Raw genomic sequence first — 27405 nt, forward strand, 5'->3', positions numbered from 1 at the left:
AGTATATCAATAAAGATTTCTATACTTCAGCACAAACATTAAAAGTTATAACACAACAAAGATTGTTGTAAACCTGGCATGGTTTACTTCTCCTGTGGTTTCTCTCAAATAGAAAAAAGAACCTAACATTCTCACTAATCTAACGTAGTATTACATTTCTAGCCGTAAGAATAAGTTGCGTTTGAGGTAGATAAAATTTTTTACAGTCCTATTAACCTAACAAAAGATTAGAATTATTTACATATTCTATGTATGAAGCGTTTACAACATTGGATCTCACATCTACGTGTACTTTCCTCGCGATTCTCCATTACTAGACGCCAAACATTGATCGTAACTATCATTTATGTATTAAAAACCATTATATTATTACCAAATAAAACCTAATATTTACGTATTACAGTGTGCATTAGTGTCAGGAACGAAATATACTATGGGTTGTTCGTAAATACCATCGATGTGGTTTCGGTAGGGCTTCTTAAAACTCTCTTATGCAGCCCCAGAAGCAATATAGGGGCATAATAAAAACTTTACTGTGTCTTAAGGTCCTAAAACCACTTATGATCCTTCGCAGCCAGCTGCAGTGGCGTATAGTGGCAGAATATTCATTCAAGTGGTAACCCCACCAAGTGCGGTTCTTGTAAAAGAACTTGCCGAAAAACATTGATACAGAAAAGCAAAAAATATCTATGGATCGTTATAGATAAGCCAGTAAGGTAAGGTTGTTTCCTGTTGGTATTCCTTTCTACTAATTCGTCCTATTGTTGAAATCAGGAGAAAGCTACATTCCTTGTGGTTCTATCCCCTGTATGATGCATCCAATTGGACACCAGAAAACCAAAAGAAATTATAAAAAATCTGAGAAAGGTAATAGCAGGTCCGATATCTTATACAGTTACATACATTTTATTTCTGCTATGATCCAGTATCATTCGGCTAAAGCTGCAGGAGGCGTCTAGTCGCGCGGTGACCACAAAATAGTCGCTATCAGCGGAAACTAAACGAGGGGCGTTTTTCGCAAGCCTATATGACTTTATGTAGCAAGCGAGATTACTACGGCGATTCCACCGCTAATGCTTAAGAGTAGTATTCTTCAGAAGTTGACTGAACCCAAAACTGGTACACTTAAGGCACTATTGGATGAAGTTACGCATAAAAGGATAGGAAGATGCCCAAGAAAATTTCCCAAAACCAGTCTCAATGGCATCTACGAGCTTTTCTTCCTGATGGTAACCACAGCAATTTTACTTCTAAATTAAGTGTAATTTTATGATGGTAAGAAACTCGTAGTCAAATGGCTTAAATACTCAATTTACAGTTAACAGGATACACTTTCGTACCAGAGAACTGTATGTCAAGTATCTATAATAGAAGTAAACATTCCTAATGGCCACTAGAAATGCAAGGCACCTAATAATCCAGCTGTAATTACCCTTCCATTTCATCCAACCATTTTTTTAAATTCTCACTATTCCGCCTACTATCTGACACTCACATCATCATTAAAATTTACAGAATTTGGCTTATTATCCTAAAAAGAATGCCAAGACATTGTTCCAATAAGATTTTTTTGAATTTATGTTTTCAATTGACCAGTCAAAGGAAAAAGCTATGAATAGAGGATCTAATGAGCAATTCAACTTGCATGGAAGTACTCATGATTTACGGATCTTTTTGGCACATTTTCTCAACAAGGCAATGGTAAGGCTGCATTTCCATTAAAGCGGAGCAGAGAAAGTACGTGCAAAATTGACCAAACACATTGCTCAAAACGCGCATTCCTTCTCTGCTCTGCCAGTGGAAAAACTTGGAGAAGTATTGAATTAATGTACGGCGTGCATAGCTGAGGAGCAGAGTAGAGCAAAGCTCAGCAATCCGAGTGGGATGGTTGGTGTAGTGAAATAAGTTGAAGTGAAATAAGTCAGGGCGACAGGTGCTGTTTTGTTGCAGTTTGTCCCCCAGCTTAAATAAAGTTTGTCGCCTTATTTCACTCGTCTCTCCGTCACCTCTTTTCGTTGTTCTACTCGGCTCCTCTTCAACGCAAACACGGCGTAACAGCTATCAAGCAACCTGCCCACTTGCCCATCAGAAACGGATCCAATAAGTGTAACTGTCTTACTATTCTAAGGAGACACAGGTGCCTCTGAGGTATATTGTTTCGCTTTATTGCATCTGATTGCTAGCTCATCTGTTGAGTTTATGACTTCAATAACATTCTGAAAAATAGAACGCCATCGAAAACTAGATTACTATGTTCAATAGTCTAACTCTGATCAGAACACTTACAACTTAGCTATTTCAATCTAGCTTCAGACTCTGAACAGACAGATCTGATGTTATATCTAGCAGAATTATTCACTTTACTGTTAGACAAGAGTATGCTCCGTTGTATTATCATTCGCGTCAAAAGCAACCGGCTTCTCTAAAACATATTGTACAGTCGGCTGCTTTCAAGAGCATACTATCTACCATTCTGCTCACTCTACTCAACCCACGCACGAGTCAAAATCTGAGTGGTCCAATCATGAACTAAGCACTGTTGGTCCCTTTAAACTCCATAAACGTCATACGTGTACGCTATAAATAAACAATATACAATTCCGAAAGTACATACACGACTAGATCACAATTCATGTAGAATTCGGAAACATTTTGGTATACCTGAAACGTACAAATATACAATTTGGCAATTTAAACCCTGGGCGTGCGCCCCTCACATATGACAAAGTCATCAAGTCCAACATTACAATCGAATACTAGTTCACTCCAGACTATTTACAGCTTAGACCAATCTTACCTAGTGAGGTAGCTCGGTATTCACATAAGCTAAATGCAGGAAGCTCGGGGAACGAGGCTAGTGCGGCGGAGGGGGCGGTGGCGGCGGCTTCGTGCTCTGCGCCGTTTGGAAGGCCTGCGTGAACGCCGGCAGCCGCTGCTGCTGCCGCGTTTCGTCCCCCGCGTACGCAGGCTCGCTCTCCTCTAACAAACCGCGCAGCATCTGACTCGACAACCCTGAAGGCCCCTCCCCCGGATCCATCAACAGGGACTCCACGTGATGACTCCCCGGATGCAGCAACTGCGCGTCCGTCAGCGGCTCCGTACTCAGATACGGCAAGTCCATATACACCACGGGGTAATCCACAGGCACGAGTTCACATCGCGGTGATTCGGGCTGCTCCATCTTTATATCTAACGGGTCTTCCAGTTCTATATCTAACGGTTCTATTTTTATATCGAGGTCTGCTGGCATTTCTACAATTATATCAGACGAAGGCACTCTCGTGGGACCCTCAGACGTACTCTCTGATGGCGATGTGGGATTGACGACTGGGGGGGATGTCCATATGGCGTAATCTGTATTAAATTCGGTATATGTTTCCTCAAATGACGTTGCTTCTGGTACTGGTTCCCTTGAGGTACCCACTGCCGCTGATCGCCACGACTCATCTGGATGAGCATTCTTGACATGCCTGACCAAGTGATCTTTACGTCCAAATTTCTGTGGGCAGTAAGGACATAAAAAATCACGTCTACCCGTATGTACAACTAGATGCCTCCTTACATCTTTAGCGGTGAAGAATCTTCGATCGCAAAAATTGCAAGTAAATTTCTTGTCAGTCTCATTTTTAACAGTGCGACTTCCTGTATGAACTTTGAGGTGGTAGACAATGTCTTGGCGGTTGGTAAAAGTCTCATCGCAAATCTTACATTGTAAATTTCCTTCCTCGGCAGAATGTAATGCAGCATGTTTACGGTAACTCAATAATGATGTGTAAGATTTTCTGCAGCCGGGTCTCTCACAGGTGTAAAGCTTTTTAACTGGATTATGGACTCTAACATGGTTGGTGAGATGATCTTTCCGATTGAAACTTTTACCACAGACATTGCAGGTGAAGGCTCGAGCCTCGCTGTGTATCAAGTTATGGCGAACGAGTTTGAATTTTGAGTTGAATCGCTTATCACAGAGCTCGCAGGAGAAGGGTAGCTCGCCGGTGTGGGACAGTACATGCTGACTAAGTTTCCCGGGGCTGGAGAAGCGTTTGTCGCAGGTGGTGCAGACGTGCCGCTTGCCGCGGTCGCGGCGCACGCGGCGCTCGGGCTCGGCGGGCGCGGGGTCCGAGCCCTCGCCCTCCTTGGGCCGGCGCGGCAGCGTGGGCACGCGGCGCGCCGCCTTGACCGTGCGGAAGCACTGCTTGATGCCGCCGCTGGGCCCCGGCGCACCCAGCGCCACGTACTGCAGCTTGCTGGGCAGCTGCGACGCGGGCGGCGCTATGAACGTCTTCTGCGGGGCGGGCGCGCGTTCCCCGGCCGACTCCTCCGCGAAGTCGGAGCCGCCCTCCTCGCCTTCTCTAGGGTTCGGTGGCGGACTGGCCATCTCGCGCTCATTTTTAACGATCTTACCCTATATCGCTTCTCGTTGAGCACGCGTCGCGGTCGTGGAGGCTCCGAGGTGGCGGTGGCTCGTCGTGATGGCAGAAAACATTTCTGTCACATTGACGGTCTGGAAGCCCTTTTTCGTATTCGTGTCACATGTTTCTCGCGGAATTTCTGGGGCTCGGAGTATTTTTGCACTGTTTAATGTAACGCACTCGTGTCAGATAAAGTGTAATCGTATTGGAAAAGTGAAGAATTAATCAAAAACGATGAATAATTGACTTTTTTTCAAAGAAATACGTAGCGCTTGACATCGAAATGTTCAAATGTCAAAATAATGAAATGAAGCCAAAAGCCATGTCAAAAAAGTCCGCTGAATTTATCGAATGTCGACCGACCGACAATTACGTCACTAGTAAATCGATGTCGGTAAAGATTACCGATTACATGATTTTCCGTTTCCGTTACCTTACTGAAATCGGAAGTAGTGTCGCGTACTTTTTCCTGACCGGGAAATTTATTTTTTTAACATTTTTACGTATTTAGGGAAGTTGAGTGCCTAAACAAACACCTTTAATACCTTTTCGTTTGCATTAGATTAGTACAATTTATTTGAACACTGATCCTGTGTGTTACTCTTTGTTAGTACCAATCTGCACTGGTGAGATAATAACGAATGAATAGAAATACAGTAGAATCTCGATTATCCGGACTTCGATTATCCGGATATCCGATTATCCGGACTCATTCTTCCCGGTTCTAATTACCGATTTAGGGTCTGGACCCATCAAAACGGCAAGGCGCTGCCACCGTAACACGGTACAGACGTCGTCTTGGTTCATTGTTATACGAATTTGATTCATCCAATGGTCTAAAATGATGTATTGAAAACCCTTTCTAGTGTAAAAAGTTAATTTTTGTTTGATTTTACTTTGAAATCGATTATCCGGATTTTCGATTATCCGGAACACCCCTGGTTTTAATTGATCCGGATAATCGGGATTCCACTGTATTCATTTACACCATTGAACCGCACTTCTTGACTATTCACAAGCACAATTATCCATTTCCAGAGCCCCGATTGCGCTGTTTGTATTGTCTCCAGTTCCAATTCATTCGCGTTTCATCTCCGGTCTACACACCAGTAACGCTCCATTTTCATTTCAGCTGATGTACAATTCGGTATCGCGGTAAAGTTCACACGTAAACAAAGACGAAGCAACGGATTTATGGGATTTATGCACTTTTCATTAAAAATCCGAACACCTTTTGAAACTAAAATTACTAGAACACACTAAGTAGTTACTTTCTCAAAAAAGCTACTACTAGCTTTCTGCCAGCTTTTACGTAAAGGTGCAGTACTTAGCGTTATGTTTACGTTTCAACATCGTTTGAACTAGCTGTCTAAACGATAACTTTAGCGCAATCGGGGCCGTGCTTCGTTTTCTTATTATATCGTTTACAATTTTAATTTTAGGTTTATTGAATATTCTGAGGAAGGGGTCTGAATTCTATGCAGAGTAAATACAAATGAGTAGGTTATCAAACAAAATTTTGCGTGGATTATATCGGGGAGTTGTGCCGAATTTTGTCAGTGTGTGCGTGCGCGCTGCATACGTATTGGCGTGCTCACATACAAACCGCGCTCAGTGCGTTTCTATGAAGATAACCTACTCATTTATATTTACTCTGTTGCATGTTCTTGTAATGGACAACACGCATAAGTTGTAATATTAAGTTAAATTATGACTTAATTTAAAGTTTAGATCACACACATTACACTAGTTTTTATTTCACCTCAATCCATCCAGTATTACCGAAGATAGAGCCTCGAGAAGTTTACGGACATTTTAAAATTTTCAAAAATTTCCAATATTCGCGCGTGACGTCACAACATGATTTTGCAGCCCCCGCACGTTAACCCATTTACCACTTTTTGTCTTTTTCCAACTAAAATAAAATTTTACCTAACTGACAACTGTTGTTAGTTGTCATCGTTCAATCACATTTCAAATTAGGCGCTAAAAAAGTAACCATTATTATGCCACCTATTGCCAATTTTGTGCACTATGAAGCCATTTTTACATTTATGCACTTAAATATAAATTTTCTGGAAAAATAACCAAGTTTGTGTCTCTGTGCTCAATAACGAGTAAATAGTCCAGTTATTTGTTAATTTTACTTGGAAAGTTTTCCGGAATTTTTGAAAATTGGTGAATAAATAGATTTCGCTATGTTCTTTCCGAATTTTGTGACCTCGTTTATAGCCGCGCGCGCGCCCGCCTTATTGAAAAAAATCCGCCTTAAAAAGGTTTTTGACAACTACTTTTTTCATTTTATAATTTTTGGGACATAGACAAGCTAAGAAGCTTTGATAAATGTGATAAATTTCATGTAATGTAAGTTAAATAGATTTAGAGTTGTGAAACAGTCAAATTAATGTACCTGCTAAATTGCGAGTTATTTTTTCTTTGACAGGACACGCTGCCGGGTGTCCTAAATATGCTGAAGTATAAAAAAATTCGCGTTGCTGAAGTATACATTTTTTTTTTGTCTTGTTTGTTTCTACATTACATAATTGTATCCTACTAATATTATAAATGCGAAAGTTTGGATGTCTGGAAGTTTAAAATAAAGTAAAGTAATGTTTATTTATCACCAACATAACAGATAATATTATGATAACAAACAATCAGGAAAAACAAAAAGTAAGAATGTTGGTGGGTTGGTACCTGAACTAGGAAGATTCCTGTGTCTCAGGTTTGTTACTCTTTCACGCAAAAAGTACTCAACGGATTTTGTTGAAACTGTACAATATTATTGTTTTGTTTGTAACCCAGATTAACATATAGGCTATAATTTATGCCGATCTGTGACACTAAATTTCACGCAGGTGAAACCGCAGGCAAAAGCTAGTCGTGAAATAAATAGGAAAGTTTAAGGTTCTGAAACGTGGTCGCTTACTATGGGCCTCATAAGAAGGCTCAAGGTCACCCAAAGGGTGATGGAGCGGGCTATGCTCGGGGTTTCCCTGCGTGATCGAATCAGAAATGAGGAGATCCGCAGGAGAACCAAAGTGACCGACATAGCACGCAGAATTGCTAAAATCAAGTGGCAGTGGGCGGGACACATAGCTCGTAGAGACAGACAGTGTTGGGGCAGAAAATTTCTTGAGTGGCGACCATGGGCTGGAAGACGTAGCGTGGGCAGGCCTCCTACTAGGTGGACCGACGATCTGGTAAAGGTCGCGGGAAGAACCTGAATGCGGGCAGCGCAGGACTGTTCATTATGAAAAACCTATGGAAAACCCAAAGGCCTCTCGCCTTTGTCCAGCAGTGAACGTCATTTGGCTGTAACGACGAAATAAGAAAGAATGTAACTATCAAAAATCTTCTCTAAGGCAGCATTTTTCCAATTTCGCAACGAGCGCGGCAATCACACTTAACTAACAGAGAGCATAGCGAAATCTATTTTAATCACCAATTTTCAAAACTCCCGGAACACTTTCCAGGTAACCACGTTAATTTGTACCAAACGACTGGACTACAATTAAATTGATATAAAAATTTGGGTACATCTTCTCAAAAACAAAAGAACTGGTGCTAAAAGGGTTAAGTGACGTTTTGACATTTGTAGAGGGCCTTGTAGAAGGGGAGGCTATAGTGCTGAATGTGGATTAACTCGAGTGTCATAGTAACTTATTAGACTGCTAAGCTTGATGATAAAAAGAAAAATATTTTATTCAATGTACATAGTCTGGTCATAAGTTCTGTCATATGATAATAACTTTTGAATTTTGAATGAAGGTTTCAAAAACATTTTTTACTGAATTAGAATTAAAAAGAAAAAATGTGCGATAGTTCGAATTTTATTGTATGTGTAGTGGACGCATAAAGAAGTCCGAACTGCAGTTGTCACGTTGCATTGCTACGCGCCAAAGCAGATTTTCGTTGTGCTGAAAAAGTTTAGTTTATCTTTTCATTAAATGATAGGTATAGGTGTGCCAGAATCTCATGGCAAACAAAAATATTGGAAAAGTGTGTCTTTCATATGGCAAATGTCTATGGCTTTATTGTCACCTGTCAAAGTAAATCAAGTAAACTGTCAGTCGCTGCAGAAATTTTGTAATCTCTTCATGCCTATTTGTTATTTTTGTGAAAAAGTCGAAAAAGCTCAAGCAAGTCATATTGTTTTCAATGTGTATTGTAAAATAAGGCATAATTCAAAGTCAATCTTTGATTTTAAAGCGCGTCGTTGAGTTGACAGTAAGTTGGAGTGAAATTGGATACATTTAGTTTATTACCTAACTGCGTCAGAAGGAGGGTTTTTTTTATATTATTCTTATAATAGCTGCTTTATCGGGGGTTTCAGGTGTACCTCACAAATTGGTGCAGAGGAATGGTGAAAATGTTATGACCATGTAAATAAAATTGAAAAAGATTTCATCAAGTAAGATGTAAGATAGAATAATTGAAATGGTGGAAGAGCAAATTTATACTAAATACCTCTTTATCTTGATCATCTATTGAAGAAAAGTGGAATCCTTGGAATCGTTTTCTAGTTCTGAATGAAGTGATTAGTTATAAGTATGATACATAATTAAATTAGTTACATAAAGTAATATACGATTTACTTATTTTTCAAGACATTTTCTTATTATTATTACTGACGGGATTGCTACCATGTACCTTAGTTTTGAGTTTCCAATATTTCGGCACTGTTGCAAGCGCCATGGTCACGGAGTAACTGAAGAAATTAAAACCAGACATCGTTCAGATGTGCGTTCAAAAGACCTGAGATTTAAAAAAATCCCACGTTTTGTTTAAACAGTAAGCGAAAAAAAAGTGACTTGAAAATGGAATACAAAATGATAATGTATGGTAAATGATAAGTCTTTATCAATGAAGAAGCAGAAGTTCAATTTCATGTGTCCTACATCTAGGCTAGTTTCCATCGTCACTCAAAGTTTGGCTGCGGTCTCAAATTTGGGCTTAATTGAGGTATTTTTTGGGTGAGAGGCATAAGAACTAATGCCGTTTTATATCAAAAATTCATACTTAAAGGTAATCAACCAGGTACAAAGTATTTCCTTGTATGTTAGTCTGCCACTCTTTAGTAAGTCCCGAAATCCCCGCTTCGGCTTCCCTACTAACCATTCTAACCATTGTACACAGATAATATCTTACATGCAGCTTTTCATGTTACTACGTCACATTTTCAAAATCCGCGCGGAAAATCGCTCCTAGCGGAAGAGCGCACTTTGAGCTTGAATATTTCAGTCATTTTTAAAGATATCAAAAAAGTAAAAATACAGTATTCATTCTAATTTTTTGTAGTATTTTTTGGCATCTTCAACAAAAATTGTGCGCCATGTCCATTAAATATATGTACATTGTATCAACAGAGCAGTTGCTAGTAAACCTTTTTTGAGATAATTTTATTTTACAACCCATCCGAAGCGTTTTCATATTTTATTAATTTTAATCATTTAACCCTAGAGTAGTCGCGCCTTTCCGTGAAACGCGAGTGCTCGCGTATGAGCATTTTGCCGCCCATACTTAAAGTCGTGGTTGGGTTATAGCCTGACCAGGAACATAAAAACCCTCGCCATATTGCGGAAAACTAATGGTACTAATTTCTTTTAATGGCAACAGTAACTGAAAACTTCATTGACATGTCACCTTGCATGTCAGTCTATTGCTGTCAAAGTGTAAACAAACTTTATTTTAAATGTGCGCAATTGATTTTGTGAATTAAATTGCTAAAATCTTTTTATAGTCGTCAAAGAAAAGTGGTTCACAATGTGTTAAAGTATTTGTCGAAGAGAAATACTAAGGGTTCGGACAATATTTTCATTGAATAATGTTTCCGACAAAGGTTGTCAAATTGACTGACATGTTTATCGTATAGTACAGTCCACTATGAAAATTAGCTGTGGTTTGTTTCAACTACCTATTTTAATTTTTTTTTGTCACTTTCTAAGTGTTGAATTTTATGGAATTGGGAAAGAAGTACCGAGTTTGAAGCGTTCATGAGCAGACATTGCAGTTGAATATTCAAGTTCTGAATTTGATTATTGATGAATAATAACATAAATCCTACTAGCTCGATTGATGGTTTTATTTAATTTATTTAAACCAGGTTACCTATAATAATATTTTTTCGTTAATTTATGAAAATATCAAATTAGCCCGTAATCCTAAATCCTGATACATAATGTTAGCCCATTAATTTAACACAGGTACGACTGTACTCAGTGTTGCACTATCAAATGCAATTGACGCGCCTCTATGCCAGGGTTTTTATGTTCCTGGTCAGGCTATACAAATTATATTTTAAAAATATGAAAATCAATTTAAAAGGATATAATAAAACGTATACTTTTAGAAAATATTATTTATCAAAGATTTGTAGTTAGAATACAAAAAAAAAATGCTTTTGGAAATGTTAGGAAATTTTTATTAAAATTTTAGAAACGTCATTGACTTTATAGGTGTACCAGAATCTCATGGCAAATGGGGAAAATAAACTTTGTTGAATGCAATACTGGGGAAATTGGATTAAACGATCTTGATACTGTTTATTTTTTTATTTATTACATGAAGTACGAATGCCTACCTATACATTTTAGGTTTGTGTATGAAGAATGTTGTTATACATCGTGTTTTAACATAGAAACATGTCTTTAAAAATAAGTAAACCGTATAATACTGTAAATAATTTTATTATATGTATCATACTAATAACTTATCACTTCATTCAGAACTAGAAAAAGATTCTAAGAACTCCACTTGCATTTCTTGCTCAGACTAAGTCTGAGATTTCTTGTTCTTCAATAGATGATCAAGTTAATGAGGTATTTATAGGTACAGGATGGAATTTTGTAATGCCACCTGGAGAGAAAGTACCCTTTATACTGTAGATAGAAAATTTTACTGAAAGAAAACATTCCTTTATTTTTGAAAAAAAAAAAGAGAACTGCATTCAAAGATTTTCGAATTTTTTTCCAAAATTCACTACTATACCTACCATACAATTTTCTGTGTAAGGTGGGGCACAATGTTACATGGGGTACAATGTTACAATGCATATTTCTCCGTCCCTTTCTATAGATGTATGATGTTCAGCGGCTCAGTTCAGCAGCTCTTATGAGCTTGACAAACGTGTATACCAACATCATACAACTAATGGAAAGGGACGGAGAAATATGCATTGTAACATTGTACCCCGTGTAACATTGTGCCCCAGCTTACCCTAACATTATTAAAATAATTTAAGATTTCATGGTTTTCCTTTCATTTGATTTATCAAGTTTGTTAAAGAGATTTCATCCTTATTCTTAACCCTAACGATCGATGTAATAAAAATACAGGTGTAATTTTTAACAGATTTTAGTTGGTTAGATGCCCGGGTGTGGCAAGCAAATTTTTGGAAATCTTTGAATGCAGTTCTATTTCTTTTCAAAAATAAAGGAATGTTTTCTCTGAGAAAAAATTTCTATCTACAATATTAAGAGTAGGTACCTATTTTCCCTCCAGGTGGCATTGTGGTGGTGGCTCACAAAATTCCACCCTGTATAATATAAATCGCTCTTTCAGCATTTCAATTACTCAAACTTGCTTGATGAAATCTTTTTAAATTTTCTTTACATGGTCATAACTTTTTCACTATTCCTCTGCACCAATGTATGAAATACACCTGAAAACCCCGATAAAGCAGCTATTAGGTAAGAATAATATAAAAATAAACATAACCCTCCTTCTGACGCAGTTAGGTAATAAACTAAATGTATCAAAACATTTCACTCCAACTTACTGTCAACTCAACGACGCGCATTAAAATCAAAGATAGACTTTGAATTACGCCTTATTTTACAATACACATTGAAAACAATATGATTTGCTTGAGCTTTTTCGAATTTTTCACAAAAATAACAAATAGGCATGAAGAGATTACAAAATTTCTGCAGCGGCTGACAGATCTCTTGATTTACTTTGACAGGTGACAATAAAGCCATAGACAATGGCCATATGAAAAACACACTTTTCCAATATTTTTGTTTGCCATGAGATTCTGGTACACCTATACCTACCTATATCATGAAAAATTACTTATTAGCACACTTAAACGTTTTCTTCATCTGAAACATGTGCATAAGCAGAACAGTTCTGTCACTTGTGCAATCATTGTGCATTTAATGCACGTTGCACAGTAATTTTGCACAGCCATTGCACCCTTGGCACATCATCGTCAGATTCTGCCGCTGATTGTACTGTATAAGTATTGTCCTGACTTTGTTCACTTTCTCTATAACTTTATTATAGTATTTTTCACAATGTTTGTGCACCAGCTTCTTTGAAATCCAACTCCTCTTCCTTTTTTATTCTTTTTATCTATTTTATGTGAATCTTACCGAAAACGATATGAAATCAATTATCACTATTACTAAACATCAATGTTATGACGTTATTTATGTCAAAATAACATTATACGCAATGGAAACTAATAATATTTCAACTACACTAAAAACCAGTCACACAATTTTTACTTACGTCAGTAGTCGCGCAGTGAGCAATTTGCCGCAAAACGTGACATACGTTCAATAATCGTTCTCTGTTGCGGTCACCTGCGCACTAAATTTCTTCTAATTTCTAACACATGTAGGTGAAGTATAGAGGGGCAGCTACTGAAAAGCTTGACCTTGACGAAAGCATCGTGTAGAAAATAACCCGATTTTTTTGCCGAGGGCGGCAAAATGCTCATAGCGCGAGCACTCTAGGGTTAAATTAAGTCGATTGGTTTTCTTGGTTGTGAAATGTTTAAATAATTGAATTCTTAACTTTTGGTCTTCATCGTTTGATACATTTCTAAAACATTGATTTTTAGGGTGCTTCATTTTCATTTTTATAAATGTATCCGTTCGCGTTACTTAGTCCCATACGGCATACGTTAGTCCGTTACACACATCCCTATAATCGGTACTAAAATCAACAATTGAGTCGATAAAAATAGTGCCCATTATTTATGCTCAGCTGTCTAAATTCTATAATTGTCTATTTCTTCTGTCATAAAAATAACCTCAAACAAATCCTTCTGACTGAATTTTATAAATTACCAACATAAATTGTGAATTTTATTGCGTAAAACTACACAATTAATATTTGAAGTATTTCAGTTAATTCTGTAAGGTTCGTATATTTAAATCATTCTTCATTTATGTCAATAAAATAAGGTTTTAAGATTGTGCTTGTAATGTTTAGTTGGATGATACATTTTCATTGTATTTTCCAATAGAAAAACTCTCGTCGAGTGTTTTTCTAACTATCCATTAGTAAGTAAAGGATCTCTTTAAGATAAATAAGCATTTAGATAAACAAGTATACTTCGTGGTGTTATTTCTCAGTAAAATGACCTTTGTGATTCCTGCTTGTGATAAAAAGTGCATCATGCAGTTTAATCTAATGATTTATTTTTATTAGTTTTATCTATCAGATAATATATAACCAAATGCAGTTGGTTGGAACAATGTCCATAATGTTGGTGCCAATAAAAAGCCTTTGTAAATGTAGGACTTATTTTTATTTTTAGACAAAATGTCCGATCAAAATGTCGCGTCTGCCCCGGCCTCCGCCGCCCAGTCCGCCACCAGTGTGGCTGAAGAGCAGCGCTCTGGAAGTGTTGCTGGTTCAGGTATAAAATACTCAATAGTAATTTCAACATTGGAAACATGGGCAAACAATGTTTCCAATGTTGAAATTCATTCAGCATCAAAATCTGTTAGAATTGCAAATCTAAAGCTGAGTTGCACCATAAACTTTGTCCGTAACTATAACAATAACCGGTGCTTTTTGTATGGAGTTGACAGATTTCTAACGTTTGTCAAAGCTAATGTAAGATAGTGCAACCCAGCCTAAGGGCTGATTTTTCAATCGCTGGTTAACTTTTAACTGAAGAATAAGTTTGGCACATAGACAGGGAAATATGTTAAAATGACAATTTAATTCTTCAGTTAAAAGTTATCTGATGACGAAAAATAAATTGCCCTAAGAAGTTGATTTGCTTCATGTTTTTTTTCTTATTTTTCTTCTACTTCTTACAAAGAAACCAGTGTGCTTCAAATTCGCACCATTGAAGCCATTAGACAGAATAATAAAATAATACAAAGAATTTGTATTTTCGTATTGTAAATTATAGCTCCTGTGTGTACAAAAAAAGTTAGTTTCTAAATAACCCAACATTTTATACAATAATTGAATTTAAATATCAGAAACCTTACTCAAAATTAAATTTCAGGTGCCGTAAGTGGTTCCGTGGCCTCCGAGGAGAAAGTATACGGAGGCTGTGAAGGCCCAGATGCCATGTACGTGAAGCTGGTCTCCTCTGACGGTCACGAGTTCATCGTCAAGAGGGAGCACGCTCTCACATCAGGCACTATCAAGGCTATGTTGAGCGGACCCGGTCAATTTGCGGAGAACGAAGCCAACGAGGTCAACTTTAGGGAGATTCCGTAAGCGTATAAAGTATTCACATTAATGCCACTAATAATAAACTCTGTCTGGTATTTATGTTGTTACGCTCAAAATACAGATTTTGGCTTAAAAGCTAGCTATTATATCTTTTTAAAAATTAAAAATATGCTAGTTGGGAATGTCTTGAAAAGAAACCAGCATTGCTATAAAAATCATCAAGGAAACCGGGGTCACAGGTTTGCTTGATATTTGGTCAATCTGTAGATGCTGGCTACACAGGAGTTGCAGCGGTAGGAACGAGAGGTAGGAATATTCCTGTATTGAAACAGCGAAATCAGGCAGCAAGATTTGGTACTTATGTGTAGTTCTTTAGAATGTATCTGCCAGATTACAGTAGTTTTTTGATATTTTAACGTTTTCTCATATTATTAAAGATAAGCAGACATGTAAAGTGCCCCTTAAGGACTACCTTAATTGACGTTCATATCATAAGTGCCACCAGTGGTAAAAATTGAATAAAGTATTTTTGATTTTGATTTTATTCCAGGTCGCACGTCCTGCAAAAAGTGTGCATGTACTTCACATACAAGGTCCGCTACACAAATTCTTCCACCGAAATCCCTGAGTTCCCGATCGCCCCCGAAATCGCTCTGGAACTGTTGATGGCTGCTAACTTCTTGGACTGCTAAACGTATGGGCAAGACGGAGTGAGTTTGCAATTTGTATGAGTTGATTATACGTCACAACAACGGTATAGTTCGTTTCATTCACCAAGACTCGCCCCACCATTCTTCCGCGAATGTTTGAGTTTTATCGGTACACGCTAAATTATCCATGAGTGCACACGCACACTACAATAATGACGCTCGGATTGCTCGGATCAAACTCCCCGCACCCCGCGCTTCCCTCGACCATAAATTGGTGGGGCGCGTCTTCGTGGATGACACTATCTATAATTATGTCTGTCTAGTTTTTTGACCTTAAAAGCATTGTGACTGTCTCGCACTTGTTTTAGCTGGTGTTAATAACAAATAAAAACTCAATGAAAAATGAATTAATTAAATTATCACCGGGCAAATTTCAAATTCCAATGTCCACCGTGTCTCTTTAAACAATCGACATTGGCGAAACCAGTGTGTTTCAAATACGCACCATTGAAGCCATTACACAGAATAATAAAAAAGCGTAACTCTTCAAGTACCAGCAAATTGACACAATAGAAATAAATACCGTTTAAAATAAGTTAACGCGGTCTCATGCGATCTTAGGGTTCCACAAGGTAACAGACGCCCGTATTCATAAACATTACTATGAGGTCTCACAGTGCGCGTAGACGCACAGGGTGACACACGAGCCAATCACAGAGCTCTATTCAACTCCGTGCGTTCGATTTGCTGCTTCACTTAAGCAAGCATCGTTTGTGATTACTTGATAGAGCTTTTTGATCTTAATTCGAGACACCATTTGTGGTTAACCATCTCAAACATTTTACTATAATTAGAATTTTTTAAATGTGTAGTATAATCAACTCAAGCAGTTCAAACACACTAACATACTTTTTGTGTATGGTAACAATGTCTAGAGATTCTTTTAATTCAAGAAAATAACCATAAAATACTATGTCATTTTAGATAGTTACTTTTTGCCTTTTTGGTGCAGGAACTGTGGCACTGTATTCTCTTTGTGTGAAGTGTATTCCATAATAGTTAGTGCAACTTTCAACCGTATTTATCTGTACCATTAGGTTCAGTATTATGTAGCAGTGTGGGTAGGAGATTTCTAGCAAGGAAAATGTTTATTTAAACAGTTGGAATCTTTAGACATTTGACATGAATTGTGATTCGGGAGATGTAGAAGCATCATTTGCTTTCCGATTTTAAATGAAACTGGAAAGTAATTTAAGATGTTGTATAAACGACCTTACTCAGGTCTGGATATAGTATCAAATCGATTTTTATATGCAATAATATCAATATGGTGAATAATTTGCGCTATTTGAATGTTCTACGCGAAATACTAAGGGGTTGGCTATAGAATTTGATGTTTATTTTTACTAAAATCACTGATCAACTGACAGTCATGATTTAATCTCTGTCAAAACTTCATTGTTCTGTGAAACCTTATTCGTAAACAAAAAATAAAGTCCAGCAACATGGTATCGACTTATAATTTTGTCTCCTAGAATTACTAGGGGTATTATAATAATATGGCAGTACCATTGATCAATGATTTTCGATACTAACATGCAGTAATAATTTGTAGCGATTATTCATATAAATTATAATAAGTGGTCATAGCATCTGTAATATTTTAAAAAATTGGTGTCTAAATTATCTATAGGTCTAGCGCTAAACTCTTCTTCTTCTTCTTCTTTTATTAATGGCGATGAACTTGTGTATTTTCGCCACAAGGCACACTGTTCCGCCAATATCACGTGTCAGTCAGTGCCTAAGGTATGGGAGCGGCACGGGAGGGCTGACATTGACATATTATCACGTGACAGAGCATCTGAAGTCTCGCTGTCGTTTGACGTCTCAAAAACACTCTTCCATGCCGCATACCTCAGGCACCGACTGAGTTATGCGCTAAACCCAAAACTTATCTATAGTCTGGTCGCCGAGCACGTAGAGTTTTGTCCAATGACCCCAAGCTACCCATCCTTATCGCTCGCGCGTAATTATATTGCTGTCGCGACTGTGAAACGGGCGCCCGCAGTGAGTGTGCGAGCGCAACAGCAACATAATTACGCGCGAGCGATAAGGCAGCTTGGGGTCATTGGACAAAATTATACGTGCTCAGAGACCGGGCTTTAGTTTACCCAACCTGTTATATTGAAAAAAACGGGTTAAAATAATTTCGATGTGTCTGTGGAAGTTATGTACCTATTTGATTAAAATAAACTTTGCGATGTAGCAATGTTAGAATGAGACTTACAGGTTTCAATTTACTTCACGATAGAGGTACAAAAACAATATTTATTATAAAACACTATAAATGATGTAAATGAAAACAAAAGATCTCATTATATCATCAACTATCATATTCTAAGAGCAAAGTAAAATAATAATAGTAATGACGTGTATAAAAGGACCCATTAGTATCAATTGCCAATTGCTCGCGAGCCGAATACTGTTCGCTCCCGTTCGCCGATTACTGATGACGTCATGTGTGTGGGATTCATGTAATACTTACCTACGCTACTAGTCACGTGAATCCTTAGATTGAAGCGAAATTGTGTGATTAATTTAATATTAATAAGTAGGACTCGCAGGTAGGTTACGAACGTTTGTGCCGTATCTTCCATTTTTGTTTTATCTGGCTTGAACGACTTGAAATTCGGGTGTAAAAATAACAGGGTCTAAAATAGCATACTACTTTTATTTTACTGTGCTCAAGGGGTATTGACCACATCGAGTTAGTTTCCTAAGGGTCGAATCGACCAAACGAGTAAATGTTAATCTCAGAATAAATTGTCAGTTTTGACATATTTCCCATACTGAAACTGTCAATGTGCCAGTGACAACCATGAGTTATTCTTGGATAACCGTTTGGTCGAATCGGGCCGAAATGAAAAACTTCTAGTGATTTTTTTATTTTGTATAAGCATTATTATTTGTGAGGGCTAACTGAATAGGTAATTTATTTGTCAAGTGTCACTTAACTTTAACCAATTCGCATTGTCGCTTTGTATTTTGTTAATAAACCAAATTGATTGGATACATTTTGCATTTTATTCGCCGCACGTTTCTTAAGTTGAATAGATAACAGAAGCATAAATATTGTATCTTTTTCTAGCCTAGGTAGATCCAACTATTTTAAATGTTTGAGAAATCTGATATTGTGATTAAAGCTTAATTACATATTAAAGGTATAATAGCGCTGAACTCAGTGCCTAAGGTCTAGCTAAACAATAAGTGGCACTTTTTGATTTAATCAAACATCAAATCCGTTGAAACTCCATACAAAAAAATTTCGCGCTAGAACGCACCGTTTTCGAGATGAGCGATTGTAAGAAAAACATGTGTAGGTACGTAAATAAATAAAACCATGTATAATGTTTGACCTGTCCTTTATTCAGTTATACATAAACAGAATCCGGTCTATCCAATCAGTATATCGGCTCACTACGATACGTGGACTACGCGAAACTTATATTACCGTACTTTGGAATGACATCCTGCTAACACTAATATAGGAAACACAACTTTACAAACCAAAGTTAATAAATAAATTCTGAATTCATTAATACACTAATCAAAACGAAGCGAAGCAGATGGCCGATTTGACGACGCACTTAGCGTACAAATTGACTTTGTTCATAAGAAATAGTGCCAGATCAAGTTAACAGAGAAGTGATTAGAAAAATCTAATAGAAAAGAAGAAACTGTAAGAAATAAGTCGGTCAAATCTGTCACCTGCAACTCGAGTATAAGAATTACTCTAAAAATTCCTTTTGAGATCTAAGCTTATAATAAAACTTTGGATAAAAATTAAATAATTATGGACAATTGATTTGATTTGTACATTTTTACAAAGAAAATCGTTTCAAAACCAGCTGAACATCTAACAAGAATGTAGAAGAAACTAAATGCAAGTTACAAGTTGTGACTGTATGTATATGCACCTTAACTAAAATGTACATTGTAATAATACAATTTAGACTACAAAATTAATACTTTATAATTAATTTCAAAAGTATATTTAATCATAATTATTGTTTTATGGAAGAATTCATGTTATACTTATACATACCAGTAATGGTTCAGTATAAAAACTGCATTACACCAAAAATATAAAATTTGTATGAAAATAATTACAACTTACTTTTTACGGTGCGAATTATTCAAGGAATGTGCTCTCATCTGTACTGCAAGCTATTTTATACGAATTATGTAAATTTATTGGCAATAATATCACAAATCAATATTATCCACCGGTTCACGGTCCGTAGTACCTAGTTATAGTTTTAGAATTTTCAAATAAACTCAAAAATGTTTAACAGTATGTAGGTACTTGTGTCAATTGGTTCAATATGAAGAAATAATATTGTAAATATGTTGAATAATATTTGAGATAGTAGGCAACATGACAATATTAATTTGAAGCACAACAATGCCGATGATATGTCAATAGATATTACGACTAAAACGACAAAACACAATCGATATAATGCTTGTGAAGTCATATGTTTTTATTACTGATTTTCGTTAATATATTTGGTACTCTCTCGAGATAAATAAATTCAATATTTCTACATATTTTTGATATACTTAATTCAATAAATGAAACTGGATACATGGATGGATATGATTAAAACGCATAGACAATATTTGGCTCAGGACTTAAATTAATTTGACATCTATTCGCTATTAGAATATTGAGCATTATAGAGTTGTCTTTTAGAAAAGCCTGCGACTACTTTTGTAAAGTAAAATAAGCGGGGCAAAAATTAAGTATTACTAAATGCTGTCGTTCTAGCATATACCAGTAAGTACTAGTCGTTCTAACGTCATAGCATTAAAGCTTCGAACCTCCGCGGAGGTGCCGTGAAAAAAAATTGCTCCTACAAGCGAACTAAATTTGATAGCTGGCAACATTCAGCCCTGGTCAGCGTGGCCGATCTGTTCGACCGGGATCATTTTCTTGCTGACCGAGTATATAGGGGGCGAGTCGATTTTGCCGGATATCGCTTGGACTCTGCTTTTGACGGACTCCATTGGTGCATTGTCGATTTTTGTTTCGTCGACGCTCGCAGAGTGTTGGAAGGACCCGCCCACTTCGGTGTTGCCATATATGTGTTGGGGTTCCCTGACGTTTCCGTATAAGTTGTAGTTGTGGATTAAAGCTGAGACTCTATTTGAAGTTACGGGGAGGCTGCTGTGTTCTTTGGGGATATGATCGGTGAGTTGACCAGTGGTGACGGGTTGGTTAATTTTGAAGTCTGGTTTCGGGGGTTCGTCGTCTTGGATAGAGGATTGGGTGCTGAGGGGGTTTTGGGGGATGAACGTTTGGTTTTGTGTGGCGAATATTTGGTTTTGCGAGGTGAGCGTTTGGTTCTGGGGGACTGCTTGGTGGGCGGCGTCTTCGGCCGCGGGCGCGAGGGCGGAGCGCCAGTCGATGGTGGGGTGCCGTTCGCGGATGCAGTCTACGACGTCGAGAAGGTTCTTCGCGTCCATTGCTAGGACATGCGCTGCTGCTAGCATGCTCCTGTTGATTGAAAAGTGAATTGAATATCTCGATTTTAGTCAAGCAAATAAATATTCGTTGTTTTGTGTAACTCGTTTTACTGTCGTATCTTAGTATTTAAGGGAAAAATTCTTGAAAAACTGAACTGTCTTGAAGAAAATTGTGGTTAAATCATCACATTAAAAAATATAAAAATAATCCAGGCTGAATCCAAGTATAAAACCTTTGAAAAAGCGTTTAGTTCACATTATTGAAATCAGTTCCGACCAAGTCTCCTTGATCATTGAAAGTAGTGCATGAGAAAAAGATGTATAGTTCTTGCAACTCACGAAGGCGAGTGAGCTTTACTTGTGTGTGTACGTGTACATGCACATAACGATAGTGTAATGTCTATCAAAACTTTTGAGAAATGAACAGTAGCAAACCACCACACATGTAAAGCTCACTCGCCTTCGTGAATTGCAACAACTAACCTAAGTAGATAACTTTCGTCTTTCATTCTGCTTCTAGTCTTAACTTACAAATGAATGTATACTGCTAGCCTAGTTTCGAATAAATACGAACAACCATATTAATGTATATGTTACGGTTAATGTGATAAATTGAAAATTATTAATAATAACCGGTTATTATGTTATTATGAATAATTACCGACAGTCGCGGTAAAAGTGATAAATTAATCACATTTAACAGTGATTATTTAATAATTAAACCTTACTACTAACAAATTTCATAAAAGAGAACAACATCTTGTGTACGTGCTGATGTACAGCCAAACATTTGAACGTTTTGATATCATATATTAATATAATTTGGCATAAAGAGTTTGGAATGTTTCTTGCATAATATTACATTTCCATGATGCCTATAACATAATGTTTTGATTTAAAGTGAAAAATAGGTTAAGGTGCGGCGGGGGTGGCCCTTGGGCCACCCCTAAGCCGCCTATTTAGTTTTTTACACACATAAATGACCTCATATTAATCACATTTACCAAATCATGCGGTGATTATTCATAATAACCGGCGATTATTCATAATTTTCACATTTATCACTTTGACCGTAACGTATACAATGTGTACTGACTTGGTGTACTCGTGGTGCAGCGTGGTGTTGGCGTATGTGAGCGCGAGGCGCATGGCCTCCACCAGCGCCGCCATGTCCTTGCTCAGCACCTGGTGCGCCATCTCCACCTCCCTGGAAAGGATTTTACTTGTTTGTTATAGAACACTCTTGCCCGCGGCTTCACCCGCGTGAAATTTAGTTTGTCACATATCTTCATAAATTATAGCCTATATGTTATTCTGGGTTATCTATATATATATATATAAAAATGAAACCCGTTTTCCGTTGTCACGACATAACATGAAAACGGCTTGACCGATTTGGCTGATTTTTTTTTGTAGTTTTCTAATAGGTACTCTGTACAAGGTTTTTACGGAAAAAAATATAAAGAAAATCTCTACGCTAAGACGGTACGAAGTTCGCCGGGTCAGCTAGTAAATAATAATATTGTAAAGTTTCATCAAAATATGTTCAGTAGTTTTTGAAAGAGTAACAAACATCCACACAAACTTTCGCATTTATAATATTAGTAGGATTTGTGGTAAGTATAGGAGCACAGAGAACGCGAGTGAAACACAAGACTGCTGTCAACGCATTGACTTATTATTGAGACGTAAGATCGTGGGCGTAACCACGCATCGTATAACTATAGCTATACATGTATGTATGAAGGCGGCCTGCGAACCAATATGCAACAATTTGAAACTAGAAACGTGACAACTGGTACAGGGTGGCCCAGAAAGAAATTCACTTTTGAAATACTTTCAACAAATATTTTATAGATTTGACTGACGATATGACATTGAATTCTAAATATGACTTTGAAATAATGACGGTCTCAAATTCAATGTTTTTAATACCTATGACTGACGAGGAAGTGAAAAAAGAAATTATGACTTTGAATAACACAAATTCAGAAGGCTACGATGGTATTAATACTAAAATACTAAAGGTTTGTGTGAATGAAGTAGTTGGTATTCTATCATACCTGATCAATTTATCATTTTCATCAGGCACATTCCCTAATAAATTAAAAATGTCAATAGTTAAGCCTCTGTTCAAAAAAGGTGACCGTGATAATGCTCTCAACTATCGACCTATTACTCTTATACCTATTTTGTCGAAGGTTTTTGAGAAGTGCATGCTTAAAAGACTTGGCAACTTCTGTACCAAAAACAAAATCATAAAGAAAGAGCAATTTGGTTTTCAGAAGGACAAGTCCACAACGTTGGCTATGTTCAATCTAGTAAGCACGGTTCTGACTAGCCTTAATAGCAACCATTTGACTACTGGATTGTTCTTTGACTTGTCAAAAGCGTTTGACTTCGTTGATCACAAACTACTGCTACAAAAATTAGAAAAGATGGGAATCAGAGGCCAGACACTGCATTGGATCTCATCCTATTTGGATAGTCGGCAACAATGTGTCACAATTGATAAAATAATAGGAAAGGAGACAAAAACAATCTCATCAGATTTCAAATATAAAATCTGTGGCGTTCCCCAAGGGAGCGTGCTGGGACCAATTTTGTTTCTACTGTACATAAATGACATAACGCAAGTGACAAGACACAAATGTACATTATTCGCTGACGATATTTCGATAATAGTGACATCTGATGACAAAAATAAAGTAAATTATCATGAAAATGACATTAATAATACGATTGACAATATAACTAAATGGCTACATGCAAATAATCTTAAAATTAATATTAATAAATCAAAATTCATACAATTTAACAAGCATAAACAAAAGAGATTCGATCCAAACATAAACATAAAAAAGATAAACGAAATAACAGACCTCAAATTCTTAGGTGTATCAATTGACGAAAATCTAGACTGGAAAAAGCATATAGTTAGCGTCTGTGTTCGAGTCAATAGGTTTGTATATGCCCTTAGACAAGTGAAAAACGTTACTTCTAGAAGAACCGCCATTATGTCCTACCATGCCTACATTGAATCCATCCTTCGATACGGGGTTATTCTATGGGGTAACAGTACAAACAAAAATATGGTATTTATAGCACAAAAAAGGTGTATCAGAGCCATATGTGGAATTTCTCCTCGCGAGTCCTGCAGGCCACTATTTAAAAGCCTCGGACTACTGCCATTCCCATGCCTGTATATTTATGAAGTAGCAATTTTCGTACACAAAAATCCGGAGCTCTTTCAAAAAGCGGGTAATTTTCATCTTAGATATCCCCATAGACTGATATTAAGTGATATACCAAAATCAACAAAGTATGGGAAAAGCTGTATTTGTATGTGTGTTCGAATCTATAATAAAATTCCAAATGAATTTAAACTGCTCACTATTAATTTGTTTAAGAATAGACTATATAAATGGCTAAACCAACATAGCTTCTATGACATGAAGGATTTCTTTGCGACATAACATTCGTGCTAAGCTGATTATTAATATTTTGTTGACATTATTGTAAATTGAAATGAATTGACTTAAATTGAATTCTGACATTATTGTAACTGAGACATTATTATGAACTTATTGTATTAATTAATTAGATTCCAACTACTGTATATAAAATATTTGCATGCATTCTTTGATGAAGCAGAACATGAGCACATTTCAACATGTAACACCGATATTTAATTATGTATACCATGTTTTAAGCAAATAAATAAATTATCTTATCTTATCTTATCTTATCTTAAAAATTCAAGGAAAAAAATTCTGTGTAATTTTGTAGAACTTTATTCATTACAATTCAAAGAAAATTAAATGAAATTTATTTTTAAATTTACCTTTATTAAATTACATCGTCCAGGAGATTTCCTTGACGCTTACAACATTCGATCAACATACATCAATATCTTGAAATGCGTTCGTTAGAATTCCCTCGTAACCTATTTTCCATTTTTTGCCGAATGTTCAGCTTCAGTTGCTGCATGGTTGTTGGATTATAAAAGTATACTCTATTCTTAAGGTAACACCACAAAAAGGAGTTTTCTTGAGTGAGATCAGGACTTCCTGGTGGCCAGGAGATGTCACCCCTGCCTAAAAAATTTTTTTTGTGGGAACATGTCTCTTACCATCTAAATGCTCTCATTTGAAGTGTGACACGTAGCCCAATCTTGATGAAACCAAGTGCTCCTGTCATAGCCTTGCGAATCTTGCCACTTTGAAATCAAAAAGCTTTTCAGTATGCCAGTATAGCGCTCTCAAAAATTTATCATCCTTTCGATTCAACAAACCAATTAAGCAGGGGTGAAATTTAGTTGCCACTAAGAAGCCCTAATCTCATTCCAGTAGACTTCTTTTTGTGAGGTTACATTATGAGCAGAGTATACTCTAAAAATCCAAAAACTCTGCAGCATTCATCCATCCTGAATCCATTTCAAGGTAACTCTTACGAAAGTTTTCCATAATTTTTATGTATGTTGACTGAATGTTGTAAACGTCAAGGGAATCACATGTACGATGAAATTTAAAAAAGAACGTAAATTTAAAAATAAATTGCATGAAATTTCCTTTAAATTACAATGGTTAAAGTTTTACAAAAAACTGTAGCCTTCCCGCTTTAAGTTTTGAGAAGTCTTGTCACTATAGGGTACTTACCTCTGTGCAGACTGAGGGAACGGCACCACCAGTAAGTCCACGGTGGCACACAGTGCTCTAAGATCAGCTCCTACTGCCCTCACAGTGGCTAACGTATCTTGCGGCGCGGCGGGCGCGTAATACCTTCCCATATGATATAGTAAGATCCTTGCCTCAAAAAGGTGCTCACCTCTGTGCAGACTGAGGGAACGGCACCACCAGTAAGTCCACAGTGGCACACAGCGCCCTAAGGTCCGCGCCTACCGCCCTCGCAGCGGCCAATGTGTCGTGCGGCACATCAGCGCGTCATAACTACTAGTAGTCTTCCCGACCCCGCTTAAAGGTTTAAAAGTACAAAATATTTTTCTCTTTTTTGTTGGTCTTACCTCTGTGCAGACTGAGGGAACGGCACCACCAGTAAGTCCACATTGGCACACAGCGCCCTAAGGTCCGCGCCTACCGCTCTTACAGCGGCTAACGTATCATGCGACGCGGCGGGCGCGTAATACCTTCCCCCTTAAGATTTTACTATGCCTAATAGACACAAAAGGGTTCTTACCTCTGTGCAGACTGAGGGAACGGCACCACCAGTAAGTCCACGGTGGCACACAGCGCCCTAAGGTCAGCGCCTACCGCTCTCACAGCGGCTAACGTGTCGTGCGGCGCACCTGCGCGTCATTGCTATCTTTCCAGTCCCGCTTAAAGGTATAAAAAGGTTCTTACCTCTGTGCAGATTGAGGGAACGGCACCACCAGTAAGTCCACAGTGGCACACAGCGCCCTAAGGTCCGTGCCTACCGCTCTTACAGCGGCTAACGTATCATGCGACGCGGCGGGCGTGTAATACCTTCCCCCTTAAGATTTTACTATGCCTAATAGACACAAAAGGGTTCTTACCTCTGTGCAGACTGAGGGAACGGCACCACCAGTAAGTCCACAGTGGCACACAGCGCCCTAAGGTCCGCGCCTACCGCTCTCACAGCGGCCAAGGTATCGTGCGGCGCGGCAGGCGCCTGTGAGCCGGCTGCCAGCCGCATCACGCAGCGGACCACTGCTGTGGTCGCCGCGTATACTGGATCGCTAGTGTTGCCGCGGCCCTGGACAACGATAAATGGGGGTATTTGAAGTACTAATTTGAAACTGGTAGGGCCCAAAAGATAAGGAGACATGTAAAGTGCCCCATAAGGGCTACCTTTTCTTTTTTATATTTGACGTTCATAAGTGCCACTTGTGGTCTAAACTGAATAAATAATTTTGATTTTGATTTTGAATGATTGAAATAACTCTTACTATAGCATGTTTTTGGTCTATTCCACTTTCATCATCTGTACACCTAAGATGCACGCCGTAATAACTTTTATCGACGCCAAAATGTATTGAAAAAATCGATAAAATGGCGTGATAACCGCTTATCGCGGCGCGCATCCTAGTCCTACTGGCTTGATCACACAGGTGATTAAAGTGGACTTCAAGCGACAATTTGGTGTCATTTGATCACCCATGGATAAGATGACTAAATTCCTCCAGTTAAATTATTATTTTAGTTTAGACATGAACTCGTATGTGACTATTCAGAGGTGTGATTTATTTTAGGTAGGTCAAAGGAAACTAAAATAATAATTAAACTGGCGTCCACTTCGATCACCTGGGTGATCAAAGCCAGGTGATAGAAGTGGAATCTATTTTTTATTTAGTTGTAGTATTCATGTAACTGGGGTTATACAATATAAGAACTACATTATAACAAAAA

The 27405-nt window shown here is 37.6% G+C and overlaps 3 protein-coding genes and 1 long non-coding RNA gene across 4 annotated transcripts in view; 1 reads left to right on the forward strand and 3 right to left on the reverse strand.

The window, feature by feature from the left end:
* Positions 1 to 1926: 1926 nt before the first annotated feature.
* On the reverse strand, positions 1927 to 4695 carry LOC135082614 (zinc finger protein 628-like). Its single transcript, XM_063977395.1, has one exon. The coding sequence runs from the start codon at positions 4373 to 4375 to the stop codon at positions 2855 to 2857; it is 1521 nt and encodes a 506-aa protein (XP_063833465.1). The 5' UTR covers positions 4376 to 4695; the 3' UTR covers positions 1927 to 2854.
* A 7269-nt stretch (positions 4696 to 11964) lies between these two features.
* LOC135082689 (uncharacterized) lies at positions 11965 to 12455 on the reverse strand. Its single transcript, XR_010259449.1, has 2 exons — positions 12190 to 12455; positions 11965 to 12072 (listed from the first exon to the last, which is right to left on the reverse strand). It is a non-coding gene; the product is annotated as an uncharacterized LOC135082689 (long non-coding RNA).
* A 969-nt stretch (positions 12456 to 13424) lies between these two features.
* LOC135082906 (elongin-C) lies at positions 13425 to 18562 on the forward strand. The gene is made up of 4 exons (XM_063977674.1): positions 13425 to 13562; positions 13963 to 14064; positions 14668 to 14881; positions 15391 to 18562. Exons 2-4 carry the CDS (start codon positions 13968 to 13970, stop codon positions 15530 to 15532), a joined length of 453 nt encoding a protein of 150 aa, XP_063833744.1. The 5' UTR covers positions 13425 to 13562; positions 13963 to 13967; the 3' UTR covers positions 15533 to 18562.
* Positions 18563 to 18895: 333 nt separating this feature from the next.
* The window catches only part of LOC135082908 (focal adhesion kinase 1), an 82817-nt gene continuing 74307 nt past the window's right edge, over positions 18896 to 27405 (reverse strand). The window contains exons 24-26 of the mRNA XM_063977676.1: positions 26553 to 26752; positions 22116 to 22226; positions 18896 to 21050 (exon numbers count right to left, since the gene is read on the reverse strand). Coding sequence (XP_063833746.1) covers positions 20441 to 21050; positions 22116 to 22226; positions 26553 to 26752 — 921 coding nt within the window. The 3' untranslated portion in view covers positions 18896 to 20440. The remainder of the gene's footprint in view (positions 21051 to 22115; positions 22227 to 26552; positions 26753 to 27405) is intronic.

This window comes from Ostrinia nubilalis, chromosome 22, assembly GCF_963855985.1.
Source record: "Ostrinia nubilalis chromosome 22, ilOstNubi1.1, whole genome shotgun sequence".
NCBI lineage: Eukaryota > Metazoa > Arthropoda > Insecta > Lepidoptera > Crambidae > Ostrinia > Ostrinia nubilalis.

Coding starts and splice junctions, on each gene's coding strand:
- LOC135082906 (XM_063977674.1), top strand. CDS start 13,968: ATGTCCGATCAAAATGTCGCGTCTGCCCCGGCCTCCGCCGCCCAGTCC. Junction 14,065..14,667: donor TGGAAGTGTTGCTGGTTCAG/GTATAAAATACT, acceptor ATTAAATTTCAG/GTGCCGTAAGTGGTTCCGTG. Junction 14,882..15,390: donor GTCAACTTTAGGGAGATTCC/GTAAGCGTATAA, acceptor ATTTTATTCCAG/GTCGCACGTCCTGCAAAAAG.
- LOC135082614 (XM_063977395.1), bottom strand. CDS start 4,375: ATGGCCAGTCCGCCACCGAACCCTAGAGAAGGCGAGGAGGGCGGCTCC.